At 39.4% G+C, this 20,544-nt stretch overlaps 1 protein-coding gene across 1 annotated transcript in view; it reads right to left on the bottom strand.

Moving 5' to 3' along the window:
* Positions 1-20,544, bottom strand: part of HSF1 (heat shock transcription factor 1) — a 68,069-nt gene that overhangs the window by 16,964 nt on the left and 30,561 nt on the right. The window contains exons 5-8 of the mRNA XM_058812083.1: positions 17,959-18,034; positions 10,978-11,039; positions 7,821-7,914; positions 3,325-3,461 (exon numbers count right to left, since the gene is read on the bottom strand). Of these exons, the coding sequence (XP_058668066.1) occupies positions 3,325-3,461; positions 7,821-7,914; positions 10,978-11,039; positions 17,959-18,034 (369 nt within the window). The remainder of the gene's footprint in view (positions 1-3,324; positions 3,462-7,820; positions 7,915-10,977; positions 11,040-17,958; positions 18,035-20,544) is intronic.

The raw sequence follows: 20,544 nt of genomic DNA, 5'->3' as shown, positions 1-20,544 counted from the left end.
AGTGGGAGTGGGAAAAATAATGGGAAAAATTTTTGGAAAAATACTGGGAAAAATGGGGAAAAGTCAGGGGAAAGCAACGGGAAAAAAGGGAAAAATAATGGGAAAAATGGGGGAAATAATGAGAAAAACAGGAACGAAAATGGGAAAATTAATGGGAAAAATTATGGGAAGAATAATGGGAAAAATGATGGGAAAAATAATGGGAAAATTAATGGGAAAAACAATGGGAAAATAAGAAAGGAAATGGGAAAAATAATGGGAAAATAATGGGAAAGGGAAAATAATGGGAAAATGGGGAAAATAATGGGAAAAATGGGAAAAAACATTGGGAAAATAATGGAAGAATAAGAGGAAAAATAAGGAGGAAAATAATGGGAAAAATAATGGAAAAATTTATGGGAAAATAATGGGAAAATTAATAGGAAAATATTGGGAGAAATAATGGGGGAAATGGGAAAAGTGGGAAAAATAATTGGAAAAACAGGAAAAATAATGGGAAAAGGGAATGGGAAAAATAACGGGAATAATGGGGAAAGTGGGAATGGGAAAAGTGGAAAAATAATGGGAAAAATAATGGGAAAAATAATGGGCAAAAATGGGGAAAATAATGGGAAATATGGGAAAATGGGGAAAGTGGGAATGGGGAAAACTGGGAAAAACAGGAATGTGAAAAGTGGGAAAATAATGGGGGAATAGGAAAGGAAATGGGAAAAATAATGGGGAAAATAATGGGAAAAATGGGAAAAATGGGAATGGGGAAAATGGGAATAATGGGAAAATGGGAATGGGGAAATGGGAATAATGGGAAAATGGGAATAATGGGAATAATGGGAAAATGGGAATAATGGGAATAATGGGAATGGGGAAAACGGGAATGGGGAAAATGGGAATAATGGGAAATTGGGAAAAATGGGAAAATGGGAATGGGGAAAATGGGAAAATGGGAATAATGGGAAAATGGGAATGGGAGAAATGGTTAAAATGGGAATAGGGAATAGGAAAAATGGGAATGTGAAAAATGGGAATGGGGAAATGGGAATGGGGAAATGGGGAAAACAATGGGGAAAATGGGGATAATGGGAAAATGGGAAAATGGGAAAATGGGAATAATGGGAAAATGGGAATGGGGAAAATGGGAATAATGGGAAAATGGGAATAATGGGAAAATGGGAATAATGGGAATAATGGGAGAAATGGCGAAAATGGGAATAGGGAATAGGAAAAATGGGAATGGGGGAAATGGGAATGGGGAAAATAATGGAGAAAATGGGAATAGGGAAATTGAGAATGGGGAAAAATGGGAAAGGGGGAAAGTGGGAAAATGAGAATGGGGAAAACGGGAATAATGGGAATAATGGGAAAATGGGAATAATGGGAAAATGGGAATAATGGGAATAGAGAATAGGAAAAATGGGAATGGGGGAAATGGGAATGGAGAATGGGAATGGGGAAAATGGGGAAAATAATGGGGAAAATGGGAATAGGGAAATTGAGAATGGGGAATGGGAATGGGGAAAATGGGAATAATGGAATAATGGGAAAATGGGAATAATGGGGAAATGGGAATAATGGGAATGGGAGAAATGGCGAAAATGGGAACAGGGAATAGGAAAAATGGGAATGGGGGAAATGGGAATAATGGGAAAATGGGAATAGGGAATAGGAAAAATGGGAATGGGGGAAATGGGAATGGGGAAAATAATGGGAAAAATGGGAAAGGGGGAAAGTGGGAACGGGGGAAATGGGAATGAGGGAAGTGGGGAAAATGGGAATGGGGAAAACGGGAACGAGCAATGGGAAAGGGGGAAAGCCCAACCCCCCTCCCCATTCCCAGGGAATTTTGGGAATTGTCCCCACCTTCCATCCAGGCCCCCCTTCCCATTCCCAAGGATTTTTGGGATCCCATTCCCAGGGATTTTCAGGATCCCATTCCCAGGGAATTCCAGGAATTCTCTCCCATGGAATTTTTGGGAATCCAGCCCCACCTCCCCCATTCCCAGGGAATTTCAGGACCCCGTTCCCAGGGAATTTTGGGAATTGTCCCCACCTTCCATCCAGGCTCCCTCCCCCATTCCCAGGAATTTTTGGGATACCATTCCCAGGGAATTCCAGGAATTCTCTCCCAGGGAATTTTTGGGAATCCATCCCCACCTCCCCCATTCCCAGGGAATTTCGGGAATCCATCCGCACCTTCCATCCAGGCTCCCTCCCCCATTCCCAAGCATTTTTGGGATCCCATTCCCAGGGAATTCCAGGAATTCTCTCCCAGGGAATTTTTGGGAATTGTCCCCACCTCCCGTCCAGGCTCCCTCCCCCATTCCCAGGGAATTCCGGGACCCCATTCCCAGGGAATTTCAGGACCCCATTCCCAGGGAATTTTGGGAATTCTCTTCCAGGGAATTTCGGGAATTGTCCCCACCTCCCATCCAGGCTCCCTCCCCCATTCCCAGGGAATTTTGGGAATTCTCTCCCAGGGAATTTTGGGACCCCATTCCCAGGGAATTTTGGGAATTCTCTCCCAGGGAATTTTGGGAATTGTCCCCACCTCCCGTGCAGGCTCCCTCCCCCATTCCCAGGGAATTTTGGGAATTCTCTCCCAGGGAATTTCGGGAATCCATCCCCACCTGCCGTCCAGGCTCCCTCCCCCGTTCCCAGGGAATTTTGGGAATTCTCTCCCAGGGAATTTCGGGACCTGTCCCCACCTGCCGTGCAGGCTCCCTCCCCCATTCCCAAGGATTTTTGGGATCCCATTCCAAGGGAATTTTGGGAATTCTCTCCCAGGGAATTTTGGGAACTGTCCCCACTTCCCGTGCAGGCTCCCTCCCCCATTCCCAGGGAATTTTGGGCTCCCATTCCCAGGGAATTTCGGGAAGTGTCCCCACCTGCCGTGCAGGCTCCCTCCCCCATTCCCAGGGAATTTTGGGAATTCTCTCCCAGGGAATTTTGGGACCCCATTCCCAGGGAATTTTGGGAATTCTCTCCCAGGGAATTTTGGGAATTGTCCCCACCTCCCGTGCAGGCTCCCTCCCCCATTCCCAGGGAATTTCTGGAATTCTCTCCCAGGGAATTTCGGGAATCCATCCCCACCTGCCGTGTAGGTTCCCTCCCCCGTTCCCAGGGAATTTCGGGAATTCTCTCCCAGGGAATTTGGGGAATCCATCCCCACCTGCCGTGCAGGCTCCCTGCCCCGTTCCCAGGGAATTTCGGGAATTCTCTCCCAGGGAATTTGGGGAATCCATCCCCACCTGCCGTGCAGGCTCCCTCCCCCGTTCCCAGGGAATTTCGGGAATTCTCTCCCAGGGAATTTCGGGAATCCATCCCCACCTGCCGTGCAGGCTCCCTCGCGGGGAGGCCTCGGGGCTGCACGGGGGCAGCTCGGTGACGTCGGCGATGATGGGGCCGCAGGGGGCGCCCGCGTCCGCCGCCAGCAGAGCGGGGCCCGACAGAGCCGCGCCCGGGGCCTGGGGAAACGATGGGAATGGGAATGGGAATGGGAATGGGAATCCCACAAAGCCCAGCCCCAATAAACCCCCATAAATCCCCTTCCCAAAAAATCCCCAGCCAAGTAAACCCCGATAAATCCCATGCACAGAAAATCCCAATAAATCCCAATAATCCTGTTCCCAAAAAACCCCCAGCCAAATAAACCCCAATGATCCCATTCCCAGAAAATCCCAATAAATCCCATTCCCAAAAAATCCCGAGCCGAACAAATCTCAATGATCCCATTCCCAGAAAATCCCAACAAGTCCCAATAAATCCCATTCCGAAAAAATCCCCAGCCAAGTAAACCGCAATAAATCCCATTCCCATAAATCCCAATAAACCCCAATAATCCCATTCCCAAAATATCCCCAGCCAAATAAACCCCAATAAATCCCAGTCCCATAAACCCCAATAAATCCCAATAAATCCCGTTTCCAAAAAATCCCCAGGCAAATAAACCCTGATAAATCCCAGTCCCATAAATCCCAAAAAATCCCAATAAATCCCGTTCCCAAAAAATCCCGATGGAAATAAATCCCAATTATCTCATTCCCATAAATCCCAATAAACCCCAATAAATCCCAGTCCCATAAATCCCAATAAATCCCAATAAATCCCAATAAATTCCGTTCCCAAAAAATCCCGAGCCAAATAAATCCCAATAATCCCATTCCCAGAATATCCCAATAAATCCCAATAAATCCCCTTCCCAAAAAATCCCGATGGAAATAAATCCCAATAATCCCATTCCCAGAAAATCCCAATAACTCCCAATAATCCTGTTCCCAAAAAATCCCGATGGAAATAAATCCCAATGATCCCATTCCCAGAAAATCCCAATAAATCCCAATAAATCCCATTCCCAAAAAATCCTGAGCCAAATAAACCCCGATAAATCCCGATGGAAATAAATCCCAATAAATCCCAATAAATCCCGTTCCCAAAAAATCCCGAGCCAAATAAACCCCGATAAATCCCAATCCCATAAATCCCAATAAACCCCAATAATCCCATTCCCAAAAAATCCCCAGCCAAATAAACCCCAATAAATCCCAGTCCCATAAACCCCAATAAATCCCAATAAATCCCGTTTCCAAAAAATCCCGAGCCAAATAAACCCCAATAAATCCCAGTCCCATAAATCCCATTCCCAATAAATCCCATTGCCAAAAAATCCCAAAAAATCCTGATCCAAATAAATCCCAATAAATCCCATTACCAAAAAATCCCGATCGAAATAAATCCCAATAAATCCCATTCCCAGAAAATCCCAATAAATCCCAATCCAAATAAATCCCAAAAAATCCCAATAAACCCCAATGCCAATAAATCCCAATTCCACCAATCCCAATAAATCACAATCCCAATAAATCCCATTCCCAATAAATCCCAATAAATCCCAATAAATCCCAATAAATCCCATTCCCACCAATCCCATTCCCAATAAATTCCAATAAATCCAAATAAATCCCATTCCCACCAATCCCACTCCCAATAAATCCCAACAAATCACAAAATATCCCAATAAATCCCATTACAATGCCCTAAACCTCCCCAAATCCCATAAATTCCAGGAATTCTCACGGAATAATTGGAATTTCCGTGATGCTCCATCGAGTTCCCAATAAATCCCGATAAATCCCAATCCCAATAAATCCCAATCCAAATAAATCCCAATAAATCTCAATCCCAATAAATCCGAATAAATCCCAATAAACTCCAATCCCAATTAATCCCAATCTCACTAAATCCCAATAAATCCCAATGAATCCCAATGAATCCCAATAAATCCCAATAAATCCCAATCTCAATAAATCTCAATAAATCCCAATCCCAATGGATCCAAATCAATCCCATTCCCACCAATGCCATTCCCAATAAATGCCAATAAATGCCAATAAATGCCAATAAATGCCAATGAATCCAAATCAATCCCATTTCCACCAATGCCATTCCAAATAAATCTCAATAAATCCCAATAAATCCCAATAAATCCCAATCCCAATGAACCCCAACCCCAATAAATGCCAATAAATGCCAATAAATTCCCCAGATCCCATGAAAGTTTGGATTCTCACGGGATAAGCGGAGTTCCCGTGGTGCTCCAGCGAGTTCCCAATAAATCCCAATAAATCCCAATAAATCCCAATAAACCCCAATAAATCCCAATAAACCCCAATAAATCCCATTAAAATCCCCCTGATCCATGAAAGTTTGGATTCTCACGGGATAAGCGGAGTTCCCGTGGTGCTCCAGCGAGTTCCCAATAAATCCCAATAAATCCCAATAAATCCCAAACCCAGTGAATCCAAATCAATCCCATTCCCACCAATCCCATTCCCAATAAATCCCAATAAATCCCAATCTCACTAAATCCCAATAAATCCCAATAAATCCCATTAAATCCCAATAAATCCCAATAAATCCCAATCCCAGTAGATCCCAATCCCAATAAATCCCAATAAATCCCAATCTCACTAAATCCCAATAAATCCCAATAAATCCCAATCCCAATGAATCCAAATCAATCCCATTTCCACCAATGCCATTCCCAATAAATCCTAATAAATCCCAATCCCAATAAATCTCAATAAATCCCAATAAATCCCATTCTCAATGAATCCCAATCTCACTAAATCCCAATAAATCCCAATAAATCCCAATCAATTCCAATAAATCCCAATCCCAATGAGTCCCAATCCCAATAAATGCCAATAAATGCCAATAAATCCCAATAAACTCCAATAAATCCCAATAAATCCCAATAAATCCCAATCCCAATGAATGCCAATCTCACTAAATGCCAATAAATCCCAATAAATGCCAATAAATCCCAATAAATCCCCCAGATCCATGAATTTGTGATTCTCATGGGATAATTGGAGTTCACGTGGTGCTCCAGCGAGTTCCCAATAAATGCCAACCCAAATAAATCCCAATAAATCCCAATAAATGCCAATAAATCCCAATAAATGTCAATAAATCCCAATAAATGTCAATAAATCCCAATCCTAATGAATCCAAATCAATCCCATTTCCACCAATCCCATTCCCAATAAATCCCATTAAATCCCAATAAATCTCAATCCCAATGAATCCCAATCTCACTAAATGCCAATAAACGCCAATAAATGCCAATAAATGGCAATAAATGCCAATCAATCCCAATAAATCCCCCAGATCCCGTGAATTTGAGGTTCTCACGGGATAACTGGAATTCCCGTGGTGCTCCAGCGAGTTCCCAATAAATCCCAATAAATGCCAATAAATCCCAATAAATCTCAATCCCAATGAATCCAAATCAATCCCATTCCCACCAATGCCATTCCCAATAAATCCCAATAAATCTCAATCCCAATGAATCCCAATCCCAATAAATCCCAATAAATCCCAATAAATCCCATTCCCAATGAATCCCAATCTCACTAAATCCCAATAAATGCCCCCGATCCCATGAAAGTTTGGATTCTCATGGGATAAGCGGAGTTCCCGTGGTGCTCCAGCGAGTTCCCAATAAATCCCAATAAATCCCAATAAATCCCAATAAATCCCAATCCCAGTAGATCCCAATCCCAATAAATCCCAATAAATCCCAATCTCACTAAATCACAATAAATCCCAATAAATCCCAATGAATGCCAATCTCACTAAATCCCAATAAATCCCAATAAATCCCAATAAATCCCATTAAATCCCAATAAATCCCAATCCCAATGAATCCCAATCTCACTAAATGCCAATGAATGCCAATAAATGCCAATAAATGCCAATGAATGCCAATAAATGCCAATAAATCCCAATAAATGCCAATAAATGCCAATAAATCCCAGCAAATGCCAATAAATCCCATGAAATTTGGGATCCTCACGGGATACGCGGCGTTCCCGTGGTGCTCCAGCGAGTTGCCAATAAATCCCAATAAATCCCAATAAATCCCAATAAATCCCAATTCCAATGAATACCAATCCCAGTAAGTCTCAATAAATGCCAATAAATCCCATTCTCAATGAATCCCAATCTCACTAAATGCCAATAAATGCCAATAAATGCCAATAAATGCCAATAAATGCCAATAAATGCCATGAAATTTGGGATCCTCACGGGATACGCGGCGTTCCTGTGGTGCTCCAGCGAGTTGCCAATAAATCCCAATAAATCCCAATAAATCCCAATAAATCCCAATAAATCCCAATAAATCCCAATTCCAATGAATACCAATCCCAGTAAGTCTCAATAAATGCCAATAAATCCCATTCTCAATGAATCCCAATCTCACTAAATGCCAATAAATGCCAATAAATGCCAATAAATGCCATGAAATTTGGGATCCTCACGGGATACGCGGCGTTCCCGTGGTGCTCCAGCGAGAACTGGCGGCCGTACTTGGGCCCGGCGTGGGCGGGGCCGCCGTCGTTCAGCATCAGCGGGCTGCAATCCAAGGAAATCGGATAAATCCCAAAATATCGGGAAAATCCCAGAAATCCTGGGGAGGGACCAGGGGGAGGGAATTCCCAAAAAATCTGGGAAAAATCCCCACAAAAATGGGAAAAAATCCCAAAAAATACAGGAGAGTTCCCAAAAAACCCTGGGAAAAATCGCCCAAAAATGGGAAATTGTGGGAAAGGATCGGGGATGAAATTCCAAATAAAAATTGGGGAAATTCCCCAAAAATGGGGAAATTCTGGGAAAGGATCAGGGATGAAATTCCAAATAAAAATTGGGAAAAATCCCCACAAAAGTTGGAAAAAAATCCCAAAAAACCAGGAGAGTTCCCAAAAAACCCTGGGAAAAATCCCCAAAAATGGGAAATTGTGGGAAAGGATCAGGGATGAAATTCCAAATAAAAATTGGGAAAATTCCCCACAAAAATTGGAAAAAAATCCCCCCAAAAAAACCAGGAGAGTTCCCAAAAAACCCTGGGAAAAATCCCCCAAAAATTGGGGAAATTCTGGGAAAGGATCGGGGATGAAATTCCAAATAAAAATTGGGGAAATTCCCCAAAAATGGGAAATTCTGGGAAAGGATCAGGGATGAAATTCCAAATAAAAATTGGGAAAATTCCCAAAATTGGGGAAATTCTGGGAAAGGATCAGGGATGAAATTCCAAATAAAAATTGGGAAAAATCCCCACAAAAGTTGGAAAAAAATCCCAAAAAACCAGGAGAGTTCCCAAAAAACCCTGGGAAAAATCCCCAAAAATGGGGAAATTCTGGGAAAGGATCAGGGATGAAATTCCAAATAAAAATTGGGAAAATTCCCCACAAAAATTGGAAAAAAATCCCCCCAAAAAAACCAGGAGAGTTCCCAAAAAACCCTGGGAAAAATCCCCAAAAAATTGGGGAAATTCTGGGAAAGGATCAGGGATGAAATTCCAAATAAAAATTGGGAAAAATCCCCAAAAATGGGGAAATTCTGGGAAAGGATCAGGGATGAAATTCCAAATAAATATTAGGAAAAATCCCCACAAAAGTTGGAAAAAAATCCCAAAAAAACCAGGAGAGTTCCCAAAAAACCCTGGGAAAAATCCCCAAAAATGGGAAATTGTGGGAAAGGATCAGGGATGAAATTCCAAATAAAAATTGGGAAAATTCCCCACAAAAATTGGAAAAAAATCCCCCCAAAAAAACCAGGAGAGTTCCCAAAAAACCCTGGGAAAAATCCCCAAAAAATTGGGGAAATTCTGGGAAAGGATCAGGGATGATATTCCAAATAAAAATTGGGAAAAATCCCCAAAAATGGGAAATTCTGGGAAAGGATCAGGGATGAAATTCCAAATAAAAATTGGGAAAATTCCCCAAAAATGGGGAAATTCTGGGAAAGGATCAGGGATGAAATTCCAAATAAAAATTGGGAAAAATCCCCACAAAAATTGGAAAAAAATCCCCCAAAAAAAACCAGGAGAGTTCCCAAAAAACCCTGGGAAAAATCCCCAAAAAATTGGGGAAATTCTGGGAAAGGATCAGGGATGAATTTCCAAATAAAAATTGGGAAAAATCCCCAAAAATGGGGAAATTGTGGGAAAGGATCAGGGATGAAATTCCAAATAAAAATTGGGAAAATTCCCCAAAAATGGGGAAATTCTGGGAAAGGATCAGGGATGAAATCCCAAATAAAAATTGGGAAAATTCCCAAAAAACCCCAGGAAAAATCCTATAAAAACCTCAGGAAAATTAAAAAAAAAAAAAAAAAGGGAAAAATCATATAAAAACCTCAGGAAAATTAAAAAAAAAAAAAAAAAAAAAAAAAAAAGGAAAAATCCCCCCAAAAAACTCAGAAAAATTCCAAAAAAAACCCGGAAAAATCCCAAGAAAACCCCAGGAAAATCCCCCCCCAAAAAAAACCAAAAGAGGGAAAAATCCCAAAAAAACCCTGGGAAATTAAAAAAAAAAAAAAAGGGAAAAATCCCCTAAAAACCTCAGGAAAAATCCAAAAAAAAAGGGAAAAATCCCAGAAAAACCCCGGGAAAATCCCAAAAAAAAAAAGGGAAAATTCCCAGAAAAACCCCGGGAAAATCCCAAAAACAAAAGGAAAATTCCCCCCAAAATGGGGGAAATCCGAGGAGAAGCATCAGGGAATGAAATTCCAAATAAAAATCGGAAAATTCCCAAAAAATCCTGGAAAAATTCCGGACAAAGGAGCAGGGGGGGAATTTCCACCCAAATCTGGGATGGGGGGGTTTGGGGGCAAAATTCCAAATTTTTTGGGATTTTTAGGGGATATTTTTGTGATTTTTTATGGATTTTTGGGGGATTTTAAAGGGATTTTTTGGGGATTTTTGGGGGATTTTTTGGGGATTTTTTTGGGATTTTGGGGGATTTTTGAGGGAGTTTTGGGGGATTTTTGGGGGATTTTTGGGGGACTTTTGAGGGAGTTTTGGGTGATTTTAAAGGGATTTTTAAGGGATTTTTGGGGATTTTAAAGGGATTTTTGGGGGATTTTTTGAGGGATTTTAAAGGGATTTTTGGGGGATTTTTTGGGGGATTTTGGGGGATATTTGGAGGATTTTAAAGGGATTTTTTTGGGATTTTTTGAGGGATTTTTTGGGGATTTTTGGGGGATTTTCTGAGGGATTTTGGGGGGGTTTTTTTGGGATTTTTGAGGGAGTTTTGGGGGATTTTTTGGGGGATTTTAAAGGGATTTTTGGGGAATTTTTTGGGGATTTTGGGGGGATTTTAAAGGGATTTTTGGGGGATTTTTGAGGGATTTTGGGGGATTTTTTTGAGGGATTTTTGGAGGATTTTTTGGGGGATTTTTGAGGGAGTTTTGGGGGATTTTTTTGGGGGATTTTAAAGGGATTTTTGGGGAATTTTGGGGGATTTTTTGAGGGATTTTTGGGGGATTTTTGGAGAATTTTAAAGGGATTTTTGGGGGCTTTTTGGGGGATTTTTGAGGGATTTTTTGAGGGATTTTTGGGGCATTTTTGAGGGATTTTTGGGGGATTTTGGGGGATTTTTTGGGGGATTTGTGGGGGATTTTTGGAATTTCTCTCACATTTTCCTCTTGACGCCCAGGATCCGGTTGGATTGCACAAGGGAGATCAGGAACTGGATCAGCTGCAGAGAAAACGGGAAAATGTCAGGAAAATGGGAAAAATTGGGAAAAAAATAGGGGGGAAAATGGGAAAAATTGGGGAAAAATAGGGGGGAAAATGGGAAAAATTGGGAAAAAAATAGGGGGGAAAATGGGAAAAATTGGGGAAAAATAGGGGGGAAAATGGGAAAAATTGGGGAAAAATAGGGGGGAAAATGGGAAAAATTGGGAAAAAAATAGGGGGGAAAATGGGATAAATTGGGGAAAAATAGGGGGGAAAATGGGAAAAATTGTGGGGAAAATTGGGGAAAAACTGAGAAAATCTAGGGGGAAAAATTGGCAAGAAAAGTGGAAAAAATGGGGAAAAACTGGGAGAAAAATTGGGAAAAAATTGGGGAAAAATTGGGAAGATTTGGGAAAAATGGAGGGGGAAAAGCTGGGAAAAATTGGGGGAAAAATTGGGAAAATTGGGAAGAACTGGGAAAAATGGAGAGGGAAAAGCTGGGAAAAATTGGGGGGAAAATGGGAAAAAATTGGGGAAAAGCTGGGAAGAATTGGAAAAATTGGGGGAGAAAAAAATGGGAAAAAAATTGGGGGAAAACGGGGAAAAGTGGGAAAAAATGAGGGGGAAAAACTGGGAAAAAATGGGGGAAAATTGGGGAGAAAAGTGGGAAAATTGGGAAGAATTGGGAAAAATTGGGGGAGAAAAAATGGGAAAATTGGGGAAAAACTGGGGGAAAATTGGGGAAAATGAGGGAGAAAAACTGGGAAAAAATGGGGAAAATTGGGGAAAAACGGGGAAAATTGGGGAAAATTGAAAGAGAAAAACTGGAAAAAAAACTGGGAAAAAATGGGGAAAATTGGGGAAAATTGAGGGGGAAAACTGGGAAAATTGGGGGGAAAAAAGGAAAAAAATGGGCGAAAATGGGGAAAATTTGGGGAAAAATGGGGAAAATTGAGGGGGAAAAATGGGAAAAACTGGGGGAAAATTGAAAGAGAAAAACTGGAAAAAAAATGGGAAGAAATGGGAAAAACTGGGGGAAAATTGGGGAAAATAGAGAGAGAAAAACTGGGAAAAAATGGGGAAAATTGGGAAGAATTGGGAAAAATTGAGGGGGGAAAAACTGGGAAAATTGGGGCAAAATGGGGGGAAATTGGGGGGAAAAAATTGGGAAAAATTGGAGAAAAATGGGAAAAATTGGAGGAAAAAAGGAAAAAATTGGGGAAAATGGGGAAAAATTGGGGGGAAAATGGGGACAAATTGGGGGGAAAATGGGAAAAATTGGGGAAAACCAGGAAAAATAGGGAGCTATGGAGAAAAACTGGGAAAAAGTGGAGGAAAAAAATGGGGAAAATTGGGAAAAAATGGGGAAAATTGGGAAAAGCAGAGTGAAGGAAAGGTCGGGGAAGAGAAAAAAATCTGGGCTTGCCCCTGGAAATTGGGAATTTTGCTGGGAATTGGTGCTGGAAAATCAGGAATTGCCCTGGAAAATTGCTCTGGAAAATTTGGGATAATCCTGGAAAATTGGGGAATCAGCCCAAAAATTGGGAATCACAGCTGGAAATTTGGGAATTAGCTCCGCAAATATGGGAATTAGCCCCGGAAAATTGGGAATTTTCCTCGATACTTGGGAATTTCCATGGAAAATCAGGGAATTACCCCTGGAAAATCAGGAATTTTCCTGAGAATTTTCCAGGAAAAACAGGAATTTCCCCCGGAAATTTGGGAATTATGCCTGGAAATTTGGGAATTATCCCTGGAAAATCAGGAATTATGCCGGGAAATTTGGGATTTACTCTGGAAAATCGGGAATTTTCCCTGGAAATTTGGGATTTACTCTGGAAAATTGGGAATTTCCCCGGAAAAGTGGGAATTTTCCTGAGAATTTTCCAGAGAAAACAGGAATTGCCCCTGGAAATTTGGGAACCATGTAATGTATAAAAAAATTTGGGAAATATATATTACATGTTATATATTATATATTATATATTATATATTGTATATTATATATTATAAACTATATATTACATATTATATATTATATGTAATGTATTATATATTATATATTATATATTATACATTACGTATTATATATTATACACAATATATATTGTATCATATCATATACCATGTATTACATATTATATATTATACATTATATTATACATTATACATCACATATTATATATTATATATTAAATATTATATATTATATATATTAGATTTGATATATCATATATCATAAGTTACATATCATATATATGACATGTGATATGTTATATATTACATATTATATATTACATATTATACATTATATATTATATTCGGGAAATAATCACATATTACATATTATATATGATATATTATACCTTATACACTATACATTATATATTATATATTATATGTGATATATTATATATTATATATTATACTTGATATATCATATATCATAAGTTACATATCATATATATGATATGTGATAAATTGTATATTATATATTACATATTATACATTATATATTATATTTGGGAAATAATCACATATTACATATTATATATGATATATTATACCTTATACACTATACATCATATATTATATATTATATATTATATGTGATATATTATATATTATATATTATACTTGATATATCATATATCATAAGTTACATATCATATATATGATATGTGATAAATTGTATATTATATATTACATATTATACATTATATATTATATTTGGGAAATAATCACATATTACATATTATATATGATATATTATACATTATACACTATACATTATATGTTATATATGATATATATGATATATGATATATTATATATTATACATAATATACTATATATATTTGATATATCATATATCATAAGTTACATATCATATATTATATCTGAAATGTGATATATTATATATTATATATACATATTATACATTATATATTATATATTATATTTGGGAAATAATCACATATTACATATTATATATGATATATTATACATTATACACTATACATTATATATGATACATGATATATGATATATGATATATGATATATTATATTTGATATATCACATATAATAAGTTACATATATATATGATATGTGATACATTATATATTATATATTACATATTATACATTATATATTTTATATTATATTTGGGAAATAATCACATATTACATATTATATATGATATATTATACATTATACACCATACATTATATATTATATATCATATATAATATGCGATATATATTATATATTATACATTATATGTTATATATTATATATTATATATTGTATGTTATATATTATACACTACATATTATACTTGATATATCATATATCATAAATTACATACCATATATAATGATACATGATATATGATATATATTATATATAATATATAGTATATAATATATAATATATAATATATAATATATAATATATAATATATAATATATAATATATAATATATAATATATAATATAAAATATATAATATATAATATATAATATGTTATATATTATATATTATATATTACATATTATATATTATATATTACATTTGGGAAATATATCTGGGAATTACCCCAGGAAAATCAGGAATTACTGTTAGAAATTTGGGCTTTACCCCCAGCAAACTGGGACTCACACCTGGGAATTCAGGATTTCCCCAGAAAATTGGGAATTACCCCTGGAAACGCAAGAATTACCCCTGGAAAAGCGGGAATTACGCCCAGAAATTTGGGATTTACACGCTGAAATTTGGGATTTCCCTGGAAAAGCCAGAATTACGCCTGGAAATTTGGGATTTACGCGCTGAAATTTGGGATTTCCCCTGGAAATTTGGGATTTACACGCTGAAATTTGGGATTTCCCTGGAAAAGCCGGAATTACACCCAGAAATTTGGGATTTATGCGCTGAAATTTGGGATTTCCCCTGGAAATTTGGGATTTACGCGCTGAAATTTGGGATTTCCCTGGAAAAGCCGGAATTACGCCCGGAAATTTGGGATTTACACGCTGAAATTTGGGATTTACACGCTGAAATTTGGGATTTCCCTGGAAATTTGGGAATTACGCCTGGAAATTTGGGATTTACGCCCAGAAATTTGGGATTTCCCTGGAAAAGCCGGAATTACGCCCGGAAATTTGGGATTTACACGCTGAAATTTGGGATTTACACGCTGAAATTTGGGATTTCCCTGGAAATTTGGGAATTACGCCTGGAAATTTGGGATTTACACGCTGAAATTTGGGATTTCCCCTGGAAAAGCGGGAATTACGCCTGGAAATTTGGGATTTACACGCTGAAATTTGGGATTTACGTGCTGAAATTTGGGATTTACGCGCTGAAATTTGGGAATTATGCGCTGAAATTTGGGATTTACACGCTGAAATTTGGGATTTCCCCTCTGAAATTTGGGATTTACGCGCTGAAATTTGGGATTTCCCAGGAAAAGCGGGAATTACGCCTGGAAATTTGGGATTTACACGCTGAAATTTGGGATTTACACGCTGAAATTTGGGATTTCCCTGGAAATTTGGGAATTACGCCTGGAAATTTGGGATTTACATGCTGAAATTTGGGATTTACACTCTGAAATTTGGGATTTACACACTGAAATTTGGGATTTACGTGCTGAAATTTGGGATTTACACGCTGAGATTTGGGATTTACACGCTGAAATTTGGGATTTCCCTGGAAATTTGGGAATTACGCCCGGAAATTTGGGATTTACACGCTGAAATTTGGGATTTACACGCTGAAATTTGGGATTTCCCTGGAAATTTGGGAATTACGCCCAGAAATTTGGGATTTCCCCTGGAAAAGCGGGAATTACGCCTGGAAATTTGGGGTTTACGTGCTGAAATTTAGGATTTACGTGCTGAAATTTGGGATTTACGCGCTGAAATTTGGGAATTATGCGCTGAAATTTGGGATTTACGTGCTGAAATTTGGGATTTACACGCTGAAATTTGGGATTTCCCTGGAAATTTGGGAATTACGCGCTGAAATTTGGGATTTACGCGCTGAAATTTGGGATTTCCCTGGAAAAGCGGGAATTACGCCCGGAAATTTGGGATTTACACGCTGAAATTTGGGATTTACACGCTGAAATTTGGGATTTCCCTGGAAATTTGGGAATTACGCCTGGAAATTTGGGATTTACACGCTGAAATTTGGGATTTACACGCTGAAATTTGGGATTTCCCTGGAAATTTGGGAATTACGCCTGGAAATTTGGGATTTACGCCCAGAAATTTGGGATTTCCACTGGAAAAGCGGGAATTACGCCCGGAAATTTGGGATTTACACGCTGAAATTTGGGATTTACGTGCTGAAATTTGAGATTTACGCGCTGAAATTTGGGTTTTACGCCCGGAAATCTGGGATTTACACGCTGAGATTTGGGATTTCCAGGAAAAGCGGGAATTACGCGCTGAAATTTGGGATTTACACGCTGAAATTTGGGATTTACACGCTGAAATTTGGGAATTACGCCTGGAAATTTGGGATTTAAAGGCGCTGAAATTTGGGATTTACGCGCTGAAATTTGGGATTTGCCCTGGACAAGCGGGAATTACACCCGGAAATTTGGGATTTACACGCTGAAATTTGGGATTTACACGCTGAAATTTGGGAATTACGCCTGGAAATTTGGGATTTAAAGGCGCTGAAATTTGGGATTTACACGCTGAAATTTGGGATTTGCCCTGGACAAGCGGGAATTACACCCGGAAATTTGGGATTTACACGCTGAAATTTGGGATTTACACGCTGAAATTTGGGATTTCCCTGGAAATTTGGGAATTACGCGCTGAAATTTGGGATTTACACCCAGGAATTTGGGATTTCCCCAGGAAAAGCGGGAATTATGCCTGGAAATTTGGGATTTACACGCTGAAATTTGGGATTTACACGCTGAAATTTGGGATTTACGCGCTGAAATTTGGGAATTACGCCCGGAAATTTGGGATTTACACGCTGAAATTTGGGATTTCCCTGGAAATTTGGGAATTACGCCTGGAAATTTGGGATTTACATGCTGAAATTTGGGATTTACACGCTGAAATTTGGGATTTACACACTGAAATTTGGGATTTACGTGCTGAAATTTGGGATTTACACGCTGAAATTTGGGATTTACACGCTGAAATTTGGGATTTCCCTGGAAAAGCCAGAATTACGCCCGGAAATTTGGGATTTACACGCTGAAATTTGGGATTTACACGCTGAAATTTGGGATTTACCCTCTGAAATTTGGGATTTACGCGCTGAAATTTGGGATTTCCCTGGAAAAGCCGGAATTACGCCCGGAAATTTGGGATTTACACGCTGAAATTTGGGATTTACACGCTGAAATTTGGGATTTCCCTGGAAATTTGGGAATTACGCCTGGAAATTTGGGATTTACGCCCAGAAATTTGGGATTTCCCCTGGAAAAGCGGGAATTACGCCTGGAAATTTGCGATTTACACGCTGAAATTTGGGATTTACGTGCTGAAATTTGAGATTTACGCGCTGAAATTTGGGTTTTACGCCCGGAAATCTGGGATTTACACGCTGAGATTTGGGATTTCCAGGAAAAGCGGGAATTACGCGCTGAAATTTGGGATTTACACGCTGAAATTTGGGAATTACACGCTGAAATTTGGGAATTACGCCTGGAAATTTGAGATTTAAAGGCGCTGAAATTTGGGATTTACACGCTGAAATTTGGGATTTGCCCTGGACAAGCGGGAATTACACCCGGAAATTTGGGATTTACACGCTGAAATTTGGGATTTACGCGCTGAAATTTGGGATTTACGCGCTGAAATTCGGGATTTACGTGCTGAAATTTGGGATTTAGGCGCTGAAATTTGGGATTTCCCAGGAAAAGCAGGAATTACGCGCTGGAATTGGGAATTTCCCGCACTGACCTTGTTGACGACCTTCTGCTGCTGCGCGTGCTTCTGGCGCAGCCCGGCCACCTCCCGCCACAGCGCCTCGTTCTCGCTGCGGGCAAACACAAATCAATGCAGGCAGCAACGCAGACGGGGAATGCGGGGGAAAACGGGGAAAAAATTCCGTGGGAAATGGGGGCCAAATTCCACGGAAATGGGGGGGAAATTGCAGGGGAAATGGGGGAAAAATTCTGGGGAAATGGGAAAAAATTCCATGGGAAATGGGGGGGAAATTGTGGGGAAATGGGGGAAAAATTCCAGGGGAAATGGGGGAAAAATTCTGGGGAAAATGGGAAAAAGTTCCGTGGGAAATGGGGGAGGAATTCTGTGAAAATGGGAAAAAATTCCAGGGGAAATGGGGGGAAAAATTCCAGGGAAATGGGGTAAAAATTACAGGGGAAATGGGGGAAAAGTTCTGGGGAAAATGGGAAAAAATTCCATGGGAAATGGGGGGAAATCCGGGGAAAAATGGGAAAAAATTCCATGGGAAATGGGGGAAAAATTACAGGGGAAATGGGGGGAAAATTCCAGGGAAATGGGGGGGAAATTCCAGGGGAAATGGGGGAAAAATTCTGGGGAAAATGGGAAAAAATTCCATGGGGAATGGGGGGAAATTCGGGGGAAAACACGAAAAAATTCCATGGAAATTGGGGAAAAATTCACTGGGGAATGGTGGGAAAATTCCATGGGGAATGGTCGGAAAATTCCATGGGAAATGGGGTAAAAATTCCATGGGAAATGGGGGCAAAATCCGGGGGAAAATGGGAAAAAATTCCATTGGAAATGGGGGGGAAATTCGGGGGAAATGGGGGAAAAATTCTGGGGAAAATGGGTAAAAATTCCATGGGGAACGGGGGGGAAAATTCCAGGGAAATGGGGGAAAAATTCCAGGGGAAATGGGGGAAATTCGGGGGAAAATGGGAAAAAATTCCGTGGGAAATGGGGGGGAAATTCTGTGGGGAAAATGGGGAAAAAATCCCAGGGAAAATGGGGGAAAAATCCGGGGGCAAATGGGAAAAAATTCCATGGAAATTGGGGAAAAATTCTCTGGGGAATGGTGGGAAAATTCCATGGGGAATAGGAGGAAAAATTCCAGGGGAAATGGGGGAAAAATTCTGGGGAAAATGGGAAAAAATTCCATGGGGAATGGGGGGGAAAATTCCAGGGAAATGGGAAAAAATTCCATGGGAAATGGGGGGGAAATTCTATGGGGAAAATGGGGCAAAAATTCTGGGGAAATTGGGGAAAAAATCCGGGGGCAAATGGGAAAAAATTCCATGGAAATTGGGGAAAAATTCTCTGGGGAATGGTGGGAAAATTCCATGGAGAATAGGAGGAAAAATTCTGGGGAAAATGGGAAAAAATTCCGTGGGAAATGGGGGGAAAAATTCCAGGGAAATGGGGTAAAAATTACAGGGGAAATGGGGGAAAAGTTCTGGGGAAAATGGGAAAAAATTCCATGGGAAATGGGGGGGAAATTCTGTGGGGAAAATGGGGAAAAAATCCCAGGGAAAATGGGGGAAAAATCCGGGGGCAAATGGGAAAAAATTCCATGGAAATTGGGGAAAAATTCTCTGGGGAATAGTGGGAAAATTCCATGGGGAAATGGGGAGAAAAATCCAGGGAAATGGGGGGAAAATTCTGGGGAAAATGGGAAAAAATTCCATGGAAATTGGGGGAAATAATGGGAAACAGGGAAAAATACCACATGGAAAATTCCAGGGAAATGGGGGGCAAAATTCCATGGGGAATGGAGGGGAAATTCTGTGGGGAATGGGGGAAAATTTGAGGGAAATAAAAGAAAAATTCTGGGGGGAATGGGGGAAAAAATCTGGGGAAAATGGGGGGGAAATCCGGGGGAAAATGGGAAAAAATTCCATGGGAAATGGGGGGGAAATTCCATGGAAATGGGGGAAAAATGTTTCCCATTTATCCCATATTGCTACGATTCCTATTTGTCTCATATTCTGATATATCCCATTAATGCCATTTATCCAATTTATCTCGTTTATCCGATATATCACATACTGCCATACATGTGTTATATCCCGTATTTCCCATAAATCCCGTACTTCCATTTATCCCATGTTCCCATTTATCCCATATTCCCATGTATCCCACTGATATTCCCATTTTTCCCATTTATCTCATTTATCCCATATATGCCATTTCCCCCACTATTCCCATTTATCCCATTATTCCCTGCTACTCCCATTTTTCCAATATTCCCATTTATCCCATATTCCCATTTATCCCATATATCTCACCTATATTCCCATTTTTCCCATTTATCTCATTTATCCCATATATGCCATTTCCCCCACTATTCCCATTTATCCCATTATTCCCTGCTATTCCTATTTTTCCCATATTCCCATTTATCCGATTAATCTCACATTCCCACTTTCCAAATGAATTCTATATGTCTCATTTTTCTTATATATCTCATTTTTGCCATACATTCCATTCATTCAATTTTTCCCATACCTCCCATGTATCCAATATATTCCATATATCCCAAATGTCCCATTTGTGCCATATTCCCATTTTTCCTATTTATTC

The sequence above is a fragment of the Ammospiza caudacuta genome, chromosome 1, assembly GCF_027887145.1.
Source record: "Ammospiza caudacuta isolate bAmmCau1 chromosome 1, bAmmCau1.pri, whole genome shotgun sequence".
In the NCBI taxonomy this organism is placed as follows: domain Eukaryota; kingdom Metazoa; phylum Chordata; class Aves; order Passeriformes; family Passerellidae; genus Ammospiza; species Ammospiza caudacuta.
This window is presented reverse-complemented; position numbering and strand designations above follow the sequence as displayed.